The sequence below is a fragment of the Limulus polyphemus genome, unplaced genomic scaffold, assembly GCF_000517525.1.
Source record: "Limulus polyphemus unplaced genomic scaffold, Limulus_polyphemus-2.1.2 Scaffold3, whole genome shotgun sequence".
Classification (NCBI taxonomy): Eukaryota; Metazoa; Arthropoda; class Merostomata; order Xiphosura; family Limulidae; genus Limulus; species Limulus polyphemus.
Window position 1 is genome coordinate 1,223,882 of NW_013665613.1, and position 21,261 is coordinate 1,245,142.

General features: G+C 31.6%; 1 protein-coding gene across 1 annotated transcript in view; it reads left to right on the forward strand.

Moving 5' to 3' along the window:
* LOC106469035 (adenylate cyclase type 1-like) overlaps nt 1-21,261 on the forward strand; it is a 179,939-nt gene that overhangs the window by 130,133 nt on the left and 28,545 nt on the right. The window contains exons 8-13 of the mRNA XM_022398095.1: nt 5,098-5,280; nt 8,293-8,333; nt 12,542-12,686; nt 15,074-15,171; nt 17,918-18,002; nt 20,415-20,510. Of these exons, the coding sequence (XP_022253803.1) occupies nt 5,098-5,280; nt 8,293-8,333; nt 12,542-12,686; nt 15,074-15,171; nt 17,918-18,002; nt 20,415-20,510 (648 nt within the window). The remainder of the gene's footprint in view (nt 1-5,097; nt 5,281-8,292; nt 8,334-12,541; nt 12,687-15,073; nt 15,172-17,917; nt 18,003-20,414; nt 20,511-21,261) is intronic.

Consider the following 21,261-nt stretch of genomic DNA (forward strand, 5'->3'; position numbering starts at 1 on the left):
GGTGCCATATCTGGAGTATATGGTGGTCGGGGGAAAACTTCCCAACCCAACTTCATAATCTTGTGTTGCGTCAAACGTGCCACATATGGGCGTGTATTGCCGTGGAGAAGAAGAACACCTTTCCGATTGACGAGTGAAGGGCGTTTCTGATGAAGGGCTTGATTTAAACGTTCCAGTTGCTGAATATAGATCTCTGCATTGACAGTTCGTTGTGGATTGGTGAGTACGAAATGAATTACTCCTTTTTAATGTCTCACCAGATGTAAAGCATCACTTTTTGCGGATGGAGTCCAGGTTTAGGGGTCAGAAGTGGTTTTTGTCTAAGACTGAGCCATTGTTTACGAGGTTTGATACTCGCATAGAGAATTCATTTTTCATCACCGGTGACAATTCTGTCCAGAAATGGTTCACGCGCATTACACGCCAGAAGAAACAAAGCAACGTTCACACGTTAGAAACGATGATCATCGGAGAGTTCGTGAGGCATCCAAACACCTTCTTTAATGAGTTTTCCCATATTCCTTAAATGTTTACGTATTGTTTCATGAGAGACAAGCAATTTCAAGGTCATTTCACGAGTGTGTTGCCTTGGGTTAAATTCAATAAGCGTCTTCAGAGCATCAATATCAATTCCAACATGTCGACTTCTGCCGTTATAGTTTTTAAGGCTAAAGTCACCTGAACAAAATTTGCTAAACCATCGTTAACATTTATGAACGTTCAAAACATTTCCATAAACTTAGTTAATATTCTTTGTGGTTACAGAGGCGTTGTTTCCGAATGTGTGTATCGTCGTGTGCCATCCCTATAAGATATTAGAGTATACTAAACTTTACACAGTATATAGGCTACACTAACGTAACGTTTTGGCGATTCGTTTTTGTTGTTGTTGTTTTTTTGGGTTGGGGCACAATGAAAGTGTTCCAAAACGCGACATTAATTTCTTGACGACCTAATATCTCGCAGATGACTATGTATATGTGGAGAAAAGAGGTACAGGGAGGTGACAAAGGATGACCAGTTATGTAGGTTTGTTTGTTTGTTGTTTTAACGAAAAGTCACATTGTGTTATCTGCTCTTGCCACCTCGGGGAATCTAACCACGGAATTTGGCGTTTAAAATCCGTAAACTTGCCCCTGGCCCACAGAGGGGATTAGTTCTATAGGAAATCCTTATGTATTTACGGAGACGTACAGTTAATTGGAGCTTTAGTTTTTCCAATGTATGTAGCTTTGTGTATGAGTAAATAATCCATGATCGAAGTGGAGACGAAATGCAGCTTTTAATACGGAAAAAATGTTTTACCTGATACGTTGATTTGAAAACAATTCCCAGTTGAGTTTTGTGTAGTGTTTATGTAACAAATTAGTGAGTTGATTTTTGAGAATTAATCTCTCTTTACTTAAGTAAGAAAGGAATAAATATATGGGTCGTTTAGGTATAGCAATCCGTTTAGTATTACTAAAGGGACTGAGTTTTCCATTCGAAAAGTCACGAGTGATGGTTTCGACAAAAGACTAGGGTTACCCATTTATCTTAACAGAAAGGTCTAAAAATTTATTTCGTTGTGTTGTTTAGAAAAAAAATAAGAATAACAAATGTTTCAAGTTCTAGTTTGTAAACAGGTGATCAGGTTAAGTTTGTAGTTAGAGGGAAAAGCTGTCTAAACAGATGTAGAGGCTAGTATGGGTTTTCTTGTGGTATGTAGACGTTGAAAAGCAGCTAATATTATAATATATAAGAAAGGCAGACTACGAGTGTTCGCAGTTTCACAAGCATGTTCGGTGACAAGAGTTTAAATGTTTTAGAAATTTTGATGGCCTTTACGAAATATTACAAAAGTACCGTTAACATACCTTCTACGTGTAGGTTTAAATTCAACTGCACAGTTATAAAGCCATAAAGTAATCTTCTTGAGAGTGAGGTGATCTCATCAGTTTGTCCCTGAAGAAGAAAGGTCCACCTTCCGAAAGTGCTCGGTTTATATGTTTTTTTATTCATTTATATCAATACTTCTTGAACCTACGTGTTTTTCTAATATCAATAATGTATGAGTTTAGTAGGTGCATTTGATTTGTATATCTTAGGAAGGCCATATGATATATCAGTTTAGGTGCCTCAGGGGTAAATTTGATCAAATGCTTTTGGGAGATATTATTTAACTTTTTAAGGTTTCTAAAGATGTATTTAACATTTTCTTCTCATTAAAAGGGTAAGGCTAAGAACATCTAATTTGGTGGAGTCAGATAAGATAGAATTAATTCCATTTATGTAATATTTTCTATCCATAAGGACAAATACAATACCTTTGTCAAGATGAGAAATAATTAGTTCCTTTAAACAAGAGAATTCGTCGGGGAAATATATTTGCAAAATGATCAGCCGTGTTGCTTACTGGATAAGGACGGTATATACAATTCTTAGAAAATTTCAACAAAATTTTCATGGGAAAATAAAAGCATGTGTATTTTTTCTGATTATTTTAAATTTTAGTAGAGTACATTTACTACTGGAGAAACTTCAAGTGATTCGGGGTAATATTATGGTGCGTATGAAAACATGTTGTCAGAAATTTCCATCACCTTTAGATTTTCAGTTCTTTTAATATCTCAATATTTTATCAGCACTAGGTGAAATACCATGCAAACAACTCAGTACAATAGATTTATGCTGTGAAATTAAGTTTGTTGGAGAGTTTAATGGGTAAAAGGCATACATTTTTGATAACTTCAAACACTGACTGTATTTTACTGGTGTAAAATTCTAAATATATTGTTTATATGTGCTATTTGTTCTCTATATAATTGTAGCATATTGCACCACTTCTGCTTCATTCCCTCGCTCAGGGAATCACGAAGGTCTCATGTTTTCAGTTTGATAGAACATTCAAGAAGTACCTGATTGAGCATAAAAGGGGTGGAAACAAACGCCTCTCTCTCTCAGTTGCCTCTCACTCACTCAGTTGGTCACTTCGTCGTCGTGCTCCACTCACAGTTAAAACAAAGTCCGATCTTTTTCATCGCATCATACCCGCAGTATAATAAAATTCTGCAAAACTTTTTTTTATCTTTTAAACGCTAGTTCTTTAAACATAAATTCTTTTATATTCTTTAGAAAATCATTTGAAACGCTGGCTGCTTCCAGTTCAAGTAAAAGTCCGAAAGTGCAAAAATCACAAACAGTGTCTGGTACATTTGTGGAAAGTATATAACTGGCTGTTATTTTTGCATGACTAATGTTTCTGGGTATTTAGACAAAACCAAAAAATACATTAACTATCCAGTCACTGCACCGCCAATGAAAACAGTAGCTCGTGAGGATAGTCTTTCAGTGCCACATCCATCAGCAAATTGGGAAATAGGATAGTTATCCTGCTAAAAAGACAATGAATCTTCTTCTTCTAGTAATTCTATTCCTGTGGCACTTCAACATAAACTGCATCATCTGATCATACAAGAAGAGCTAAATAATCTGATTTGTGACTTGTCTCTATCAAGGCAGCATGGGGAACTTTTTGGCTCTCGTTTACAGCAATGGAATTTATTAACTCCAGAAATAAAAGTTTCAATTTAACAAAGTTGCCATCAAAGTCTTGATTCTCACTACAGCATGCAAAATATATTGTGTTTCTGTAGAAATTTTGATGCACTAATTGAAGAATTAGGTACTGAACACCATCCTTCTGAATGGATACTTTTTATTGACTCATCTAAGGCTAGTCAGAAAGCTGTACTTTTGCACAATGGAAACAATAAGCCATCGATTCCTATTACTCATGCTGTGAGCATGAAATAAACTTATCAGAATATACAGATTATACTTGGAGCCAGAGCCATCAAATATGATAACCATAGATTTAAACATATGTGTTTATCTAAAAGCTATTTCGCTCTTGCTAGGCTTGCAGAGTGGGTATACTAAACATTGCTAGTTTTTGTGTCTCTAGGACAGACGATATGATAAAAATCAATTTATAAAGAAGGAATGGTCAGTGAGAGAGAATTACATACCAGAGAAACAGAATACTGAGTATCAACCTTTAATGAAACCTCAAAATGTGTTTCTTCCCCACTTCATATTAAACTGTGACTCATCAAGTATTTTGTAAAAGGAATGAACAAAGGTGGTAATGGTTTCAGATGCCATAAGTTTCCAAAAATCAGTGATGCAAAAATGAAGGAGGTATCTTTGTTGGGCCACAGATTCGGGAAGTGCTGATAGATGATGATTTTAAAACAGTACTCAATCAGAAAGAACTTGCTGTCTGGAAATCATTCAAACTGGTTGTCAAAAATTTCTTAGGAAATCACAAAGTTGAAAACTAGGTTGCTATGATTGAGGATATGCTCGAGAACTACAGGAAAATGGGGGTCTAGGATGTCACTAAAGATGCACTTCTTACACTCCCATTTAGACTTCTTTTCAAATGGTCTAGGTGCAGTGAGAGATGAACATTGTGAGTGCTTCCACTAAAATATTTCTACAATGAAACAGCGATATCAAGGACGATGGAATCCTGCAATGATGGGAGATTACTGTGAAACTGAAAACATATACAAAAGGCATAACAAGTCAAACAGTTATTTTGTAATAAAAATAATACTATGTTGAAAGTTTTGAACATAGTCTGAATGTATTTGCAGTATATAATCTTATTATACTCATTTTTTAAAGTGGTATTGCTATTATGTATTGTTTTTGAACATTCTTAAATGTAATTTTTAGTGAATAAATAAAGCTATCGAAAAAAATTATTTTCATGGCATATGTATAAGAATATTTTGAATAAAACTATCATAACTCGAAAACTAGAGGTGATCAGTAGTTTTCAACACGGTTTTTAGTTTCAGAATCATTAAACTACTCAGAAACAATTGCATTTTTTTAGTTGCAGAGGAAAAATATTTTGCTGCCCGATGTTATATGAAATGTGATTTAAAATTGTTGAATATATATCAATTTATAATCTGGAATCGAGTAATAATCTTATATACTAAGCACTGATTATTCTGCATAGTAAAATGTTAATGTTAGTGGTTGGTGTAATTGGAAAGCCACATATTTATAATTTTTATAATGAATTTCGTTTTTTTTTAGATGTTCCTGCTCAACAAACTACAAGTTCGCCATCTAACAGGATCTGCTAGACGAAGACTGTCCTTTAAGAATGTCTCTAACGTAGTACTGCAACTGATACATTCTATCAAGTTCAATGTGGATGTTCCGTTTTCAAACATTGCTACAGTGCAGCCACGTACAGAAAAACCCGTTGTAAAAAAGGTAATTTTGCTGTTTGGGTTCGTCGTAGAGTACAAATCTAAATCTATTTTAGTATATTCAGTAAGAGAGTGGGACTAAAAATCGGCACTAGCATTTCAATGTATACAGACCCACATTGAGATTGTGGCACCTGTACTCATTATCACGGAATTTGTGGAAATACAGGACATCTATGAGCTACACTGATGGAATTCGTTTTAACTGTTTCTGTGTAAACAGCAGTATCACTTCTGTTGTGTGCACAGTATTGTTTGTTTTATGCTGCATAGGCTATAATATTATACATACATACTTTAATAAACTGGTTTTAGATGATTAAGCGTGTTTGATTTTTTTTGCATGAAAATATGGCTTCTGGCAAATAACAATTACAAAGAGTGAACTAAAACCAAATTATTTTTTTGTAATGGAGCTTATTTTTACTGTTTGCTGTAAATATAGACTACAGAAGTCGTAGACAAACGTACTTAAAATAAAAACCAATGCTTAAAAATAGTAAACGTGGGATTATAAACATTGCATTTAACTAATATATGAATGTAATGTTACCAGAGGAACTCGATATTAACGTTTAATTTTGATCACAAAAAACATACGATTTGCATGTTTTTTATCATCGAAAAGTGGGATCTTTGCTAATTACTGAAACAAATTAGTAGTCTTTAAATAAGATCTACTTCGTTATTCAGATTAATAAGCTCAATAAATCAGTCTCCTTACTTGTACACCTCTATACTGACTGACACATGAATTGGTGTGAAGCCTTTATATTGTTCTTATATATTTGCTGCTCCATCAATTGAATTGTCAGTGCATTTTCGTCGGTCAGTTTGCAGAATTTAATATTCTGCATTAGCATTTGAAACAAGTCTTCTTCAGCTGAAGATTCGCAATCCAACAACGCAAAGAGCTTTTCGTGAATGTGATCTATAACATACGATAACAGATCACCGATTTTTTGAAGTGATATTCCGATGCACTGAGAACATATCAGTTTCACTCACCTCATTTGTTTCCTGAATATGACGTCGAATTATTTCTAAAACAGTGTTAACTGTTGTTTTAGAGAGGCAAAGTTATCAATAATCCGTAACTTCTTGCTTTTTTTCTATGCAATCACTCACGTGTTTTTGCAGACAAAAGCCAAGAACAAGTACAAAAGATGCGGAAAGTACTGGAGTGAGTGAATGACATTGTAAAAGTGATAAGTAAGTGTGGACTCAGCTATAGGAAAACAAATCAGACGTTGCGTACACTCTAAAGGATTTTTGTAGATCATGGCAATTTTATGGAGTTTTTCTATTTCTTAGTAAATTTGACGAATAAACATTTAATTATAAAATAGTACTGTTGGTCTTCAGAAAATAAGCTTCTGCATAGCTTCTGCGCGGGATGTGTCTTAATGGTCTTCAAGTCTCTGATGAATATGCCTCCAGTCTTTCATTCCTTCAATTAACAGATATGTTACACAACACCTAGCAAATGCCAGGCAGATTGAGCAAAATACAGCATTTTGTTTCGCACTGTAGGTCAACCACTTACATTTAGTTCCATCCTTACGAATAAATTTTTCTTTATTATAGAGTCACTAATATTTTGTTTTATAAGACAATTAAAAATGAGCTGGTGGGTATTAGGACGAGCAAAGTAGTTGAATATGGACTTTTTGTTGGTGAAGTTTCGCGCAAAGCTACTCGAGGGCTATTGCAATAGTCGTCCCTAATTTTTAATGATAGACTAGAAATAATATAGTTAATCAACACCACTCACCGTCAAATCGTGGACTATTCTAATTGAATAGTGAGATTTGACCTTCTTCCTTATAATGCACCACGGCTCCAAAATGCTTTCATCGAATTTTTATGGTAATGGGGCGCGAACCTCCAATCCATAGTCTGGCACGCTAACCATTTTTTTCATATCTCTGATAGTGTAATAATTATTTAAGGATTTGGTGTTTTTCATTTGCCTGAATGACTTATTCTCTTGTAAACTGACCCAACATCCTGTATCGTGATTAACCCAGGATTGGGAAGGAGATACTACTGGCATGGATATGCGCTGCAGTCCTTTTTTTTTAACTAAAGTTGCTGAAAGGGAAGGCTACTCAATTCGTTTATTTTATTTTACGTGAGTTTTTTTAATGTAGTGAGTTGTTTTGAGTCTATGCTACTTGATAAAATCTAAATAGACACAACACGCCAACCATATAAAAATGTCTCATATTTAATTATGTTTACTTTTTTATTATGAAGAACGTTCCATTAAACGTTGAGGTTACGGCTTTTCTGGCATTTGCCAGAGCTGCCAAATGTCCAGTCTGGGCCTGAATGCGTGCAAATCTTTCTAGACATTTGGGTATTCAGTTATTGAGCATGTTTTTTTATCTAGTTTTTGTTGTTGTTATTGTTCTTATACAACACTAGTTGGTATACCATTTTTCGTTTCTTATCCCCCATTTCCCTAATTATTTGCTAATTGTAACTAAACAAACTACAAACTGAGTTGACTTTTAGGTAATTAAATGGCATTACATTACGCTAAGACTAAAATATGCCACATTAGATTCAGGTGTAATGTTGTAAAATGTAATTTTTGCAAGAGTAAAATTAAGAAAAACGGAACAATCAAACTCCCCAATAAATGTTTAAACACTCTCAAAGTATTTATGAAACATTTTTTTATATCTACATGTTTCTTATGAAATATATATAGCAAAATCCAAACCTATAATATGCAGAATATCTTTAACTGCTAGGAAAGAGTCAATGAATTATTTTGCTTACTGTCGTACAAAGTGGATTGAAGTATTGAAGTTTGCTTCTATTTAATATGGTGTGATGGTTTTTTATGGCATGTTAAAGTTTATGTGAACACGATGTGTGAAAATTAACTTAAAATAATATATTATTTTATATTTTAACGAATAATAAGTTGAATTTTAAAATTTTTTCTTCAACAAATTCGTGAAATTTAACATTACTTATAGTATTAATTTTTTAATTGTTTTAGCCAAAAATGACAGACAAGTTCCGGAAACCTTTTAAAAAGAGGTGAGCAATAAAACTTTTACTTTTAAACACCAAAGTCAAATCTTTTAATGTACAAAACGTTGATGTATAACGTGTAAAGAATAGAAAATGAACTAAAGTTGAAGAGTAGTGAAAGCATGAAACCGGTATTTTAAAGAGCAAGTAATTTCAAACAATTTTAAAACTTGAAAGGAAGAATAAAACAAATTTTTGTACGAATTATAACACCCACAGGAAGTGAAATTTGACTTGTAAAATTATTATTACATACATACATATATATATTTCAAAAATTACTATGATTACTCTAACAAGTATTAACAGAGTGAAAGGTTTTCCTGGTTTATGATAACTTACATGTATCATACAGTAATATTTCCCAAGTTTTTTATTTTATTTTAAACTAAAACATTTATATTGTAGCAACAGCCTATCTGAGAGAGTCGAAGGCTGTCGTTATTAAATTAAGTAAGGAAGGGCATTCCTGTTTCCATTCTTTGTTGGTTTTCAGTCTTGTAATTAACTCAAATATTCACGGAGTGTACGTCATTATTGTATGTGCGCGAGTTGACTTTTATTCTCGTGCATTCCTTGTGACAGTTAATATGTTTTATCTAAACATGTACATGACATTGCTTGCTTAGATCTAACTTAGTCAATTTCATTATTTGACATTAAACCATTTTAATTATGTCATTCGTTGATTAAATTTTGATTGCATAACTTTATTCTCATCTAATTAAATTTTTTAACACGGCTTATATACTCCACTGCATTTTTATTCTCAAAAATTATTCCAAAAAACCTAACTTTCTCAACGTAAGCTTTTACTGGTCTAGGTAATTTTCCAATAATAATTTAGTTGGATATCAAATGGTGGATCGATCTAACTCTAAGAAGATAGTTTTGCTGAACTGCTAGTTAGCGGTATAGATTATTTTCTCATCTCAGCTGAATGTCACAGTCATTTTGATGAAAATGGATTGCACCAGCCCTGTTTTTTGTTGTAACATTAGGACAGCAAAGAGATGTTTGTCTTTTCCATGACAATTTTCTTACTAGGGAGAAATACAGAGAAATACTTTGTAGCTTAGAACTCATTTCCTTGTTCAAAATAGTTATTTTATTCTCTATAACCAGTAGGCTAGAGAAAAGTGATTATGTACTCTTTGTCTAATCATAGTTTTATCCTTATTATGAATAATGTTGTTAATAGTCAAATGTTTTCATTAAAATAAAAACAGAAAATAATGAAATAAACATGCAGAACATGTCATCAAAATTATTTTTTCACTCAGCCTGTGGCATTACAATAATCTTTAAATGTAATCAATGCTGCATAAGCATTGAAGGACTTAAATTATTTTAAGACAATTGCAAATAAACGAGATTACTAACTGTAAGCATTTTTAAGTTTGAAAGAAAATGCAAAAATGGAAACCACTGCACGATAATTTTTACAAGGTCGCCAATTTTAATGGTAATATTTAATTAGGGATACCAATGCCAATATAAGTAACAAGACTGGACTAACCTTTCTCAGAGTTATGATTTTCATTAAATCTTGCAGAAAACTTAATGAGGTCACAAAGGTGCCAAACGCATGTTTCTAGCGACCATCCTCCACCAATAACACACAAGAATAGTCACAGAGTAAGCATTTCACTTCATGGCACTATAAGGCCTAAACCATAGGATGGTGTCATCGCGCAGGTATGACTACAGACACATAGGCACAGTTACCAAATGTTAACACAGGAAGAACCACCCCAGAATTACTTGCATGTTATTCCGAAACGCTGCTAATATCACTGTATATACCAGGAAAGCAGGAAGCAAAGCTTCATTGCACGAGTTGCTGCACTACATTATGTTCCTAAAACTTGTATAGTGGTCAGTAGTGCTGGCTAGTCTCGCGAAAAAAACAAGTGCTCTTTATAGCTTACATTTGAAATGTCGATTTGAGTGGCTTTTTTGTTATATAGAATGTATTGAGTGGGCGCTTTGGGTGCGTTTTTAATTGAACAGGAGTGGGGATAAAATGATTCTAAAGTTATAATGAAGTGGGATACTCATTAATCTAGTCCATCACCGAAAACCACTCTTACAACCGTTTTACTGTGTGATGAAGTTAGCTATTACAAAAAACAGAATATATATAAGAGAACTCACAATAAAACAAACCCCCAAAAAACACAACCTACGGCTCTCAAAAATTAATGCGACTTTTGATCAAAACAAGGCTAAGTAATTGACGAAGATCCCCAAAAATTATGAGTTTATTTAACCTTTGAATCCCCTAAAATGATCAAAAATGTTCATATCCCAAATTTTGGTAGGTATGTGTATGATACCTTTAACAAAGTATTATTATACTAAATCTCATGTCCATTGGCCGAAATATGGCGGACTAGTTATCACAAAACCCTAAAAATTATGTAAATTATTCTTATTGTGGCATCTTGACTCCTATAATTATTAAAATGAGCAAGTACAGAATTTTTGTTTATCAATGTGTGGACATGTTGAAAAGTGTTTCTGTACCAAATCCCCTGTAAATTGGTCAAAATATGGCCGATTAATTGACCAGAAACTCCAAAATTATGCTTTTTTGTGAACTATGAACCTTCTAAAGGACTCAAAATAGAAAAATCAAACTTTTTTTTGTATGTCAATGTGTTGAGCGCATGAAAATGTATATTTGTTCCAATTTTCATCTTGATTGCTATAAATACGACTGTACAGAAGCCCAAAATATACATTTTTAGGTTGTTTAACATCTGAACCCATAAAATCCTTAAGAAGGCCTAAATATATATAACAAACGGTTTCTGGACGTATTGAACTAAGGTATAAACCTACCGAGTTTCAAGTTTCCACCGAGAAATAAATGAATGTCTGTCGATTGAAAAATATTTAGAAGAAGAAAGAAAAAAGAATCAATAGAAAAACAGTATGTCTCTCTACGTAGACAAAAGCCCCCAAGTGGCACAGCGGTATGTCTGCGGACTTACGATGCTGGAAACCGGGTTTCGATACTCGTAGTGGGCAGAGCACAGATAGCCCATTGTGTAGTTTTGAGTATAAGTTCAAACAAACGTAGACATAAATACTGTTTTGTCTTCTTTCCTGCAAGTACATCTATAAAATATCATTCGTTAGCATACTTGTTATAAAATAATGGTTAAAACCCTTCACGCACCTGCGTTCTGTAGAAAACCCTTCAAAATTAAGTACATCTAACGATGTCATAAAGTGTTTTGTTATACAAATCATGAAGACAAAACATGTAGCGTCTTACTCTTTAACTGTTCATTTGTGCTTCTTACTTAGCATTATGATAGTTATAGAAAGGTTATGTATTTCACATTTAATACATATGACCAAATATCCTTCTCGCTGTATGCTTTAACAAATCAAGCTTTTGAAAGTCTTTCCCCTTCGCCAAAAAACATTAACTTTTCAAGAGATACATTAAAGACTGTTGCTCAAATAATAAATTTTCTTATTCTATTCCTATATAGTAATAGTTAAAAGTATAGACAAACACATCAAACATAATATCACTTAAAACATACAGGTAACGTTAACAACTAGAGAGTAAAACCCTTCAAATCAAATATTTTTAGAATATGTTTTTTAGTTGTTGCAGCCAGAACTACAATTAGTCATTAACTCATTAACTGCAAAAATCGCAGTTCTTTAGAATAAAGCAAAATTTTTCGGTATTTTAGAAATTTCCGTTTCTTTTCAAATAAATTTAGATTTTGAGTAAAACGTTTAAGAGTTTAGAATTTGAGTAAAACGTTTGAAAGTATTTTAAGAAAGAGCTTGATTACAAACATTTATAAATTATAACAATACTTTAGAACGATATCTCATTGTAAAAAGGTACAATATTCTATTACATGTGAGTCAACTTGGTGTGACTCCAAATATGTACAAGTTTTTACGATCCTCAGGCGCTATTTATATTTCTTAAAAAAATATGAGTGTGTAGAATAGTAACAAATTCGATTTGGCCCCAATAATTAAGAAGACTAGAGATAGAATCTTAAAAAATCTGAGGACATCCGAAAATTTATAATAGCTGAGGATAGGCCTGATTTTGAAAAATTAAATAAATCGTCTGAACTAACTGCGAATTCAAATCTTTTGAACTCGTGAAAGTTTTAGATATAAATAGGTTTCGGGAAGTACACATATATATTATCAGCCTTGTTTTTCAGACATTCAGCTGATTATCACCAACCAAGTAATAGGGTCAACAAGTATTTGGCCCAGGCCATAGAAGCCAGAAGTGTGGACATGGAAAAAGCGACTCACGTTAATATCATTACTCTTTGTTTCAAAGACAAACTGAAGGAACGACAGGTAGAAACTACTTCTAGATATGAATTTTTGCTTCGGTAAACATGAAGATGACACTTATATTATGGATTAAAGGGAACCCTTGATGCTTGTTTTCTTAAAGAGTTTAGTGTTCTATTCTGCATACAGAATAACAATATTTCCTGTCTGCATCAACTTCATACTTTTTAAAGTAATGTAATCAAAAAAAAATAGGCATAAGTATTTTTTTGAAACGAAAATGTAATTATAGAAATGCAATTTATCCAAAGAAATGTTTTTAACTGTCTTAATCTACTTGTTTTGAAGTTTGTTTGAGGAAAATGTTCCAATCTGATAACGCATGCTTTCATCATGCGCTACCAATCAAACGTAACTGTAAAAGGATATTTAACATAGGTGGACGAAGTCCTTTAAACCATTCAAGTAAAAATATTTGCTTCAAGGGCATTGAATTTTCTGTAGAGTTTATTATTATTTATTCCTTGTCAAATTATGTCCATTCAGAAATTATATGATTTTTTATTCTATTAAATCGTATCTTTCTTAGATATTTTTGTAAGGTTACATATTTATAAATAATTTAAGCAGTTTTCTGGGAATGACAGAAATACAACGTATGCCTGAAAATCAATAACTATTCTTTAGAATGCTAATGTTTGAAACGTTTTAGCCTGAAAAACAGAACTAACATGCTGTTTCATCATTAGTTATTACAGCAGTTTCATTTCTATTGTTTTCACTTGCATTGTTATGTGATATTTATTGTACTGATTTCTCTATCCTATAGTAAAAAGAGCAATTTACCATGACTGTAATATTCATAGTTGTGAAGTAATAGTTCTATGCTCAGATACTGAATTGTTATGCTTGTAGCTAATATATTTTTCATTTTGTTGTAACATTATTATAAATTACTGCTTTCTTGATTAAAAGTTCGAAATCGTTATTTGCAGTTCAGAATAGATTTATTCATTCTTTTTTGCGTATGCAACTAATTGTTCATCTTTCTTTAAATAAATATAAAAAATTAAGTTAAATAGTTGAAGTATTCATCGTTCATTCATTTATCGTATAAACTGTGATGGATTTATTGTTATATATTTAGTTTAATATCAACGTTTGTTTAGATTAATTTTATATTTAGAAACATGTATAGCTTATAGTGTTAAATATGTATTGCAAAACTTCCGTTCATTCAATAAAGTTGTAGAAGATTCTCGAGTGTAATAATCAACAATATATGTATGTACGTAAATGCTTAATGTAGCTTTGTATTGTTACGTAATCTGAATTTTCCAGAAACTCTCCACATGCCTATAAATATAACCAACGCGACGCGCCAAAAAAATAGTATATATATTATTAGTTTGCTATAGGCAGTGTGCTATAAACTTCGGAAGCTATAACTGTAAAAAAGAAAGAACGAAAGAAAGAAAAGAAAACAAAACATAAGACTGTTAAATTGCAGTTTATCACTACAATAGTATGATTTGGAGATAATCCGTGTCAAAAGAGTTGATAACATTTGTGCTGATGCACTTTCACGTGCTATGCAGTTTTATGATCATAAGATTATTTGTATTAATTGTGTTTTATACTGTCATGATTATTGAAGTTTTGTATTCCTTTGAATAATGTATTGTTGCCAACGTATATGTATATATATAATATCTTAAGTAAAGATTGTTTAACGCCAATTTTAATTCTTTAAGGAGGGAGTACAATTTAACTACTAAATTTAAATTATCAGTTAACTCAGTTTCAGACCTTTCAAAATTGTAATACGTAACAAAACATAAAACCCAAGTGAAACAAAACTTTTTATTTATTCATAAGGAAATGTGTTGTAGTTTTCTACTTTAAGAGTTTTATACAAACTTTTAGCTGTTAAAGAAGTATTTATTTTAGAAAGGAAAGAATTGGAAAGTATATTCAGTGCCAAATTATTATTTGAGATTATATTACAAATTAATTTGATGTATTTTAAGGTGGATATGAACAACCTATTACAGTGCTGATACTACTGTTATTATAAGCTTTCCATAACCAGCCTAAGTTTTTGTTACTTATTTGCACAACTATACATATTCATCATTATTTGTAGTTTCAACTGAAAACAAATCATGTTATCTTCAGGTTATTCATCGATTTGAGGTCTAGTAGAATGTCGATATATAGACCTCAAAAAGTTTCACAATTATTCTTTATTGAAAAAAAATATGTTATATTTTATAACGTTTCTGATCGAGTACATTGATTTTAGTAGAATCACTTGAAGGGTCTCACCTTTTATGTTAGTGAAGTAAAACGTAGTGCAAAAAATACAAAATGGCCAATACGACTTGGCATACCTTTGTTCAAACCCAAAAAATATATATTAACGTAATAAATAAACATTTTTTTTTCAGTTTCACGAAGAAAAAGACCATGGTTTTGGAAATAGGATTCTATGCTGTTTAGCTGTGTTGCTGTGTTTAGGGTGCATTCAAGCTATTGTTCTGCCAAGGTAGGATTTCAGTGTGTGTACTGTTGTACTTTGTTACTTGTTTAATATCTATTGTTATTTTAGATTGTAATTGAAGTAATTCAGATACTATTTTAAAGGTTAGCTTTATTATTATAATTCATGTATAATATAGATAAAAATTCAGACAAGCAAAAATCAATTACTTATAAAGCGAAACATTCATGTCACTTGCTTGAAATTAAAAAAATCAAGATCATAATATAAATATAAACCTTTCTCCAGAAAACTGCGTTGTGCAATTCAATATATCCTGTGTGATAATTCTGTTTCTTACACTGAAATGTTTCTTATTTACACACAAAATGTGTTTTATATATCCATTAAAAAGCCCTAAGATGAAAATTCTTGTGTGATCTTCAAAGATGCAACGTTATTCTATGTTAGATGTCCTAGTTCGATAGAGTTGTTGAAAAGGTCTTATTACAGCAGTGTTGCAATAGTTCGTCACGTAACTCACAATTTCCAGTCTCAAATCATCAGGATAGTCAGTTCGGTGAATTAAAAGGTTTCATGCACCTGAAGAAATATATATATATATATAGCATGTACGTGTATTCTGTGTTATTAAACAAGAAAACTTTCGGTCGTTGTCTAGGTAAATAGTTTAAGAGAAGTACTTTCTACACACATTTTTTTTTTTTTGTAATTGTATAATTCGTGATATTTAAAACATAGAAAATAGAGGAATTCTGGAGACATTTTTTAGATACTTTAACCTATAACCTTTTTTGCTTGGTAATGCTTAACGTTATAGAGTAGCATGATCTACAGCATGACTTGCCCCCCAGTGGCACAGCGGTATGTCTGCGGACTTACGATGCTGGAAACCGGGTTTCGATACTCGTGGTGGTGCAGAGTACAGATAGCCCATTGTGTAGCTTTGTGCATAACTTAAACAAACAAACAGCATGATTTTTAACTGAATATCTCAGGACTCATAGAGTTTTTCTCGTGGAGTTGTACAAAGATCCTTGAAAACACAATATATATATATATATATATTATTTAATATGTATGATCTAATATCTGGTATTTTCGCCAAATCGACTTTGAGTTCGTTCTATTTCGTGCGGAAACTGCTATTTTGAAATCCATGAGGATTTCGCTCATTCGAAAGAGTCTTGCAGTAGGAACAGAAACTAGAATTTAATTAATTATGTGATGGACTCGGCGGTAAACACTTTATAATTGAATGAACTTTTACAAAAACAACAACACCAGCTGATGTTTTCATATCAGAATATGAATAGAATTTATTTTCAACTTAAGGAACGAAATTGTACTTTTACCACAATCTAGCAACATATTTATGTGGACTCAAGTATGTAGGAAAACTGTATGTGTCTACACAAAAAACGTAAATAGTTAAACGTAAGCTAAGTATTCATTAAAACATTCCAAAATAAATGTTTCAAAAATAATTCATTTTTTTTTCTAATTTCCCCGTAAGGGGGCCGAAGGCTGCCTAGAGAGGGTCACCTCTTTTAACCACTCGCACCACTATAAAATCGTGTTTTGTCTGTCAGTCAGTCAGTATACACTAAAATGACGTCACACAAGGGACGCTTAACGTTGCAATTTATACTGTCGTGATGTCTGTAAAACGTGTGTATGCCATCAATCACGAGAAGAATTATGCGCTCTGTAAGCTACAGCACAGCATGACATACGAGCTTCAATAGCTAGAAATAAAAATATTTGTTACTTTTAATTTTGGTTTTATTTACTCTTGAAACAGAACACTTTCGGAACCCTGCGCAAGTATATCTAGTATACTTTGGTGTCTGATAGCAATAACACAAGCACAATAAGTTTATTCGTTATGACTACTTTATAAAGCAAAACAAGATATATTACAAACTTCACAAAGGCGAAGCTCTGGTGAGCCAGACACTATATCTTGCAATACGGATATTACTACAGCTCTTTATTATGAAGCCTTTGCAGATAAAATTTACAGTAATGGCTATACTAGTCATTTTCTACAAACGTTTTAGTTTTGATGGTATAATATGATTTAAAATTACGGGCATATAATTTGATCACGTATCTTCAGTCTATTTTTGATCTAGGCAGCCTAGACTGGCCCCTTGACATTTTAATGCTTATATCTACTGAAGCGGCAACACTCTGAAATATTCAATCATATATATATTTTTATCTTCCTAGAAATTTTCTTTGCTATAAACTCATTTCCTTGGAGCTTTCACTTATAATTTTATTCTATTAAGTATATATTCATCAATGACTGTCAAACACAATTTTTGATCTATCAAATCCAAACACATAAACAGATTTGTAATTATTCTCAGATAAAGTTGCAATGTTTATGATCATTTGATGTCCTGTATACTGAACATAAGCATTGAACATATAGACCACGAGAAGGTAAACAGAATGGAATGTTTTGTTTTTTTTTCTTATATATATATAGCTTTACTATTATAAAATCTTAGAGCTTATTTTTCTTCATGGTTAGATATTCACGGAATTTTAAGTTGTTGACATAGCTAAAAAAGTTTATAGTGCATTTTTCAAAACACCGATTTCTTTTTCTCTTACATGTTGTTGGATTTTTAGTGCAAAGCTACACAATGAGCTATATCCGCTTTGTCCACCGCGAAAAATTGATCTCCGAACTAGAGCGTTGTAAGTTCGGAAACTTAACGCTGATCCAGCGGGGAACTTCTCTTACATAAAATAAGTTTTTATGATTCTTTCCCAGAACTGTCATGCTGGTTGTACTATTCTTATCTGCCTTTGCATGGATGACATTGCTGCTGGGCTTAGGGTTAGCTGCAAATGCAAGGGTAAGTATATTTTAAGTTGACATAGAAACTTTTCTGACTCGTTTTAAATTACGCTGAATTCAGAATTCAAACATTCTGAATGAAGTACACGATATATTAGCAGAAACAGGCATCTTTGTAACTCTATACTAGCAATACCTATCGAATCTCATTGATATTAACGCAGTATAGTACAGTAGCATTCAAATAAAGCAGCACTATATCAGAAATATATTGAGTATTTATAATCTATTATGACATGTTACTCATCCTTGAAATATTCGTGGTTTTAGTTTAATTGAGATCTATGTTATGTCATTATATTTCGTTGCATTAAAATTAGTAAATAATCAGTTATTTTTGGTAATGTTTGATTTTACTTATTTTCATCATGTTTCACGTAATGCAATTAGTACATTAAATATGTTCCTACATGAGTTCTTTTGGGATGCCAAAACTCTTTCAGTCTAAAGTTTTCCTTTTTTATGGGTGAGCTGTTCGATAATTCTACCACAATGACTTAATATCAAGTTTGATCAGAAGTGGGGACTTTGTCCGTAAAGTTTATCCTCATGTTATGTATTATATTTATTTATTGTCAGCTGTAAATATAATTATAGAAGACAGGAACTTATATTTTAGACGTCATGCAGAGATATTTTATTTAAGCATGTTTTCTAGATATTTACACAACCAAATCATGTCTACCTAAGTGAAGGGCTTAGGCTCAAAAATGAACTTTTATGTAGAGTTAAGTCGACGAAAGAAAGCATTTTATACAAAAAATAAACTAATTAGTGAACTGTGAGGTGCATGATTATTTCAAAGGTAATGTTTGTATTATTACATAATTTAGTGAGGCGCAATGAAATCTTCTCGTTATACATGTTTCTTGTTTTATTTTTAATTGACTGAGTAGTTCATTACGTGACAAGTATTTTTGACCTTTACCTTTGCTATTTTGTAGAAATTTATACTATGGGAATTATAATTACGTCGAAAGCAATCGATGTATGTTTTGTTAATAAAACTGTTCCATACAGAAGACAAATAGAATAGATACAATCTTACCTTTCATAGTGTAATAGTGCAGTATTATACTTAACTGGAACACTTCTAGTTTTATTCTACCCTATTTGAGTTGTTATATTTGTTTTGCAATTAATGAGCACAATCACAAGTCAAGTACTTAGGTATCAATATTGCGAATCTGACTTGTATTAAAAACCAAGAAAGAATTATCGGTGTAACTATCTTTAAATAAGCTGTACATATAATCATTTATCTTTTGTATATGAAAATTATAAAAGAATGCCTTTTATTTAAACAAAAATAATTGAAAACGATTACTTTAATATATATATATTATGAAACTATATTTTACTAGAAATAAGTTTGAACAGAATTTTTAATTATCTCAATTAGGATTGAACCTATTGTACTTTTTTGTTAGGCGTAATTTTAAGTGTATAAATTGTAATTAGTAATGCACACCATCTAAAAAACACCATCTCAATTCTGTTATTGTTCGAATTGCAGTGAGTAATCCCTCTTTTCAGGTCAAGAGATTTAGCTCAGGATTATGTGCTTTATCTAACATCTTTCATTTAAAAGTTTTCAGTGCCAAACATCATTGTTTTATAAGTTTGATAAAACTTTTTGGTAGACAGTGAACATCAAATAGAGGATTTGTAATGCAGAATAGTTGTTTTCTGTAATTAACTCTTTAAAAAAAGGTTTTAAAAATATCGTATTGATGCTCCAAAAGACTGCTAAACTCTGAGCTTATACTTATATTGAACTATACAGAATAAAAAGGGTTATCATGAGACAAAAATAACATAGACTGTCACAGATTTACAAAAGTAGTCTACTTTCTGATATCATGTAATTTTTATGCTGATGCAAATTATTCACTTTGTTTTATTGACTACAGTGAACATCTTTCTTGTTGGCACAATGTTTCATCTTATCAAAGTAGTTAGTAACAGGGTAATTAAAAACTACTAATAAAACTTTCATACTAATCCATTATATAACACGTTTAGATTTAATTATATTGATTAGTTTAGATTACTTATGAGTTTTATCTTTAATTATTTATTTTTATGATGATTTCAGAAATCATTTAATTTTCTACATTTGCTCCCATTTCAGTTCTTTATTATTATCGAATACATATGTATCAAACGATTTATTTTTTCATTTCAATGATAAACATTTTTACAATAACGAGATGTTGAGTTTTTGAGATATATTGTATTATTTCCCACGTATGTATGAATTTAAATTATTTCATAACTTTTACGAACTCTGAAACATTTTTTTGTTTATAGCTGAGAATACTTTATAGTCAACGTAGCTTTGGTAAATTTGAATATTAATATTAGCATTAAAATGAAATATAAATAATGTGTGTTATTACTTTTACAGGTAATAGCATGGGACGTTAGAGAATCTTTCTTAACTCGACTAACTGCCACCCTATTTGCAGTTATTTTTATATATGCAGTTGCTCAAGCGAACGTGGTAAGCAATACTGAAAGTATCTTCTTTATAAATTTAGATTTCTGAGAAAAAGCTTAAAATACTTTAGTAACAAAGGAAACTATCTTTATTACTTGTTACAGATCACGAATATTCGCCAAAAAAATCCAAGTTATATTTTAACAAAGATGTACTGCTCTGATGATAAGAATAATGTTTCCAAAATCTTTTGGAACCTATCTAGACAGTTAGTGTTAATATTAATTAGCAGTAAATATTTCTAGAAATGTTAATCCAAATTCATAAACTAATTTTTGAGAAAAATATTTTTCACAAAGGTCATATAACCCGAACTGCTAATGAATCTTAGCTAGTGTATGACATATAGCAACTCTAGCAGTTCCCACAGTTTAAAAATTTGAGAGTTAATTCTAAAACGTAAAAGAAGAATATTCAATAGTGTATGTTTGAAAAGGAGCAATTACATCTTTCAACGATTGAAACTCCCGTTTATATTAAGTATTAAGGCAAGCAAAATTTAGCAAATGAGTAACATGCCCTTCAGGTTAAGATTAAAAACAGCACAATAGTTAATTTGTAAGGCATAAGAATGCGCAAAATGGAATCCATATCCGTTAAAGTTGTTAATGTTTTACCGGAATCGTTGATGCTAAAATTTGTTTTACTGTTTTTATCAGCCATCAAAACGATGATGACGTTAATTTAAAAGACGTTAATTTAAAATGGTTGTAAATTAAGTTGCTTTTTCTTTTATAATATTTTATAAGTATAA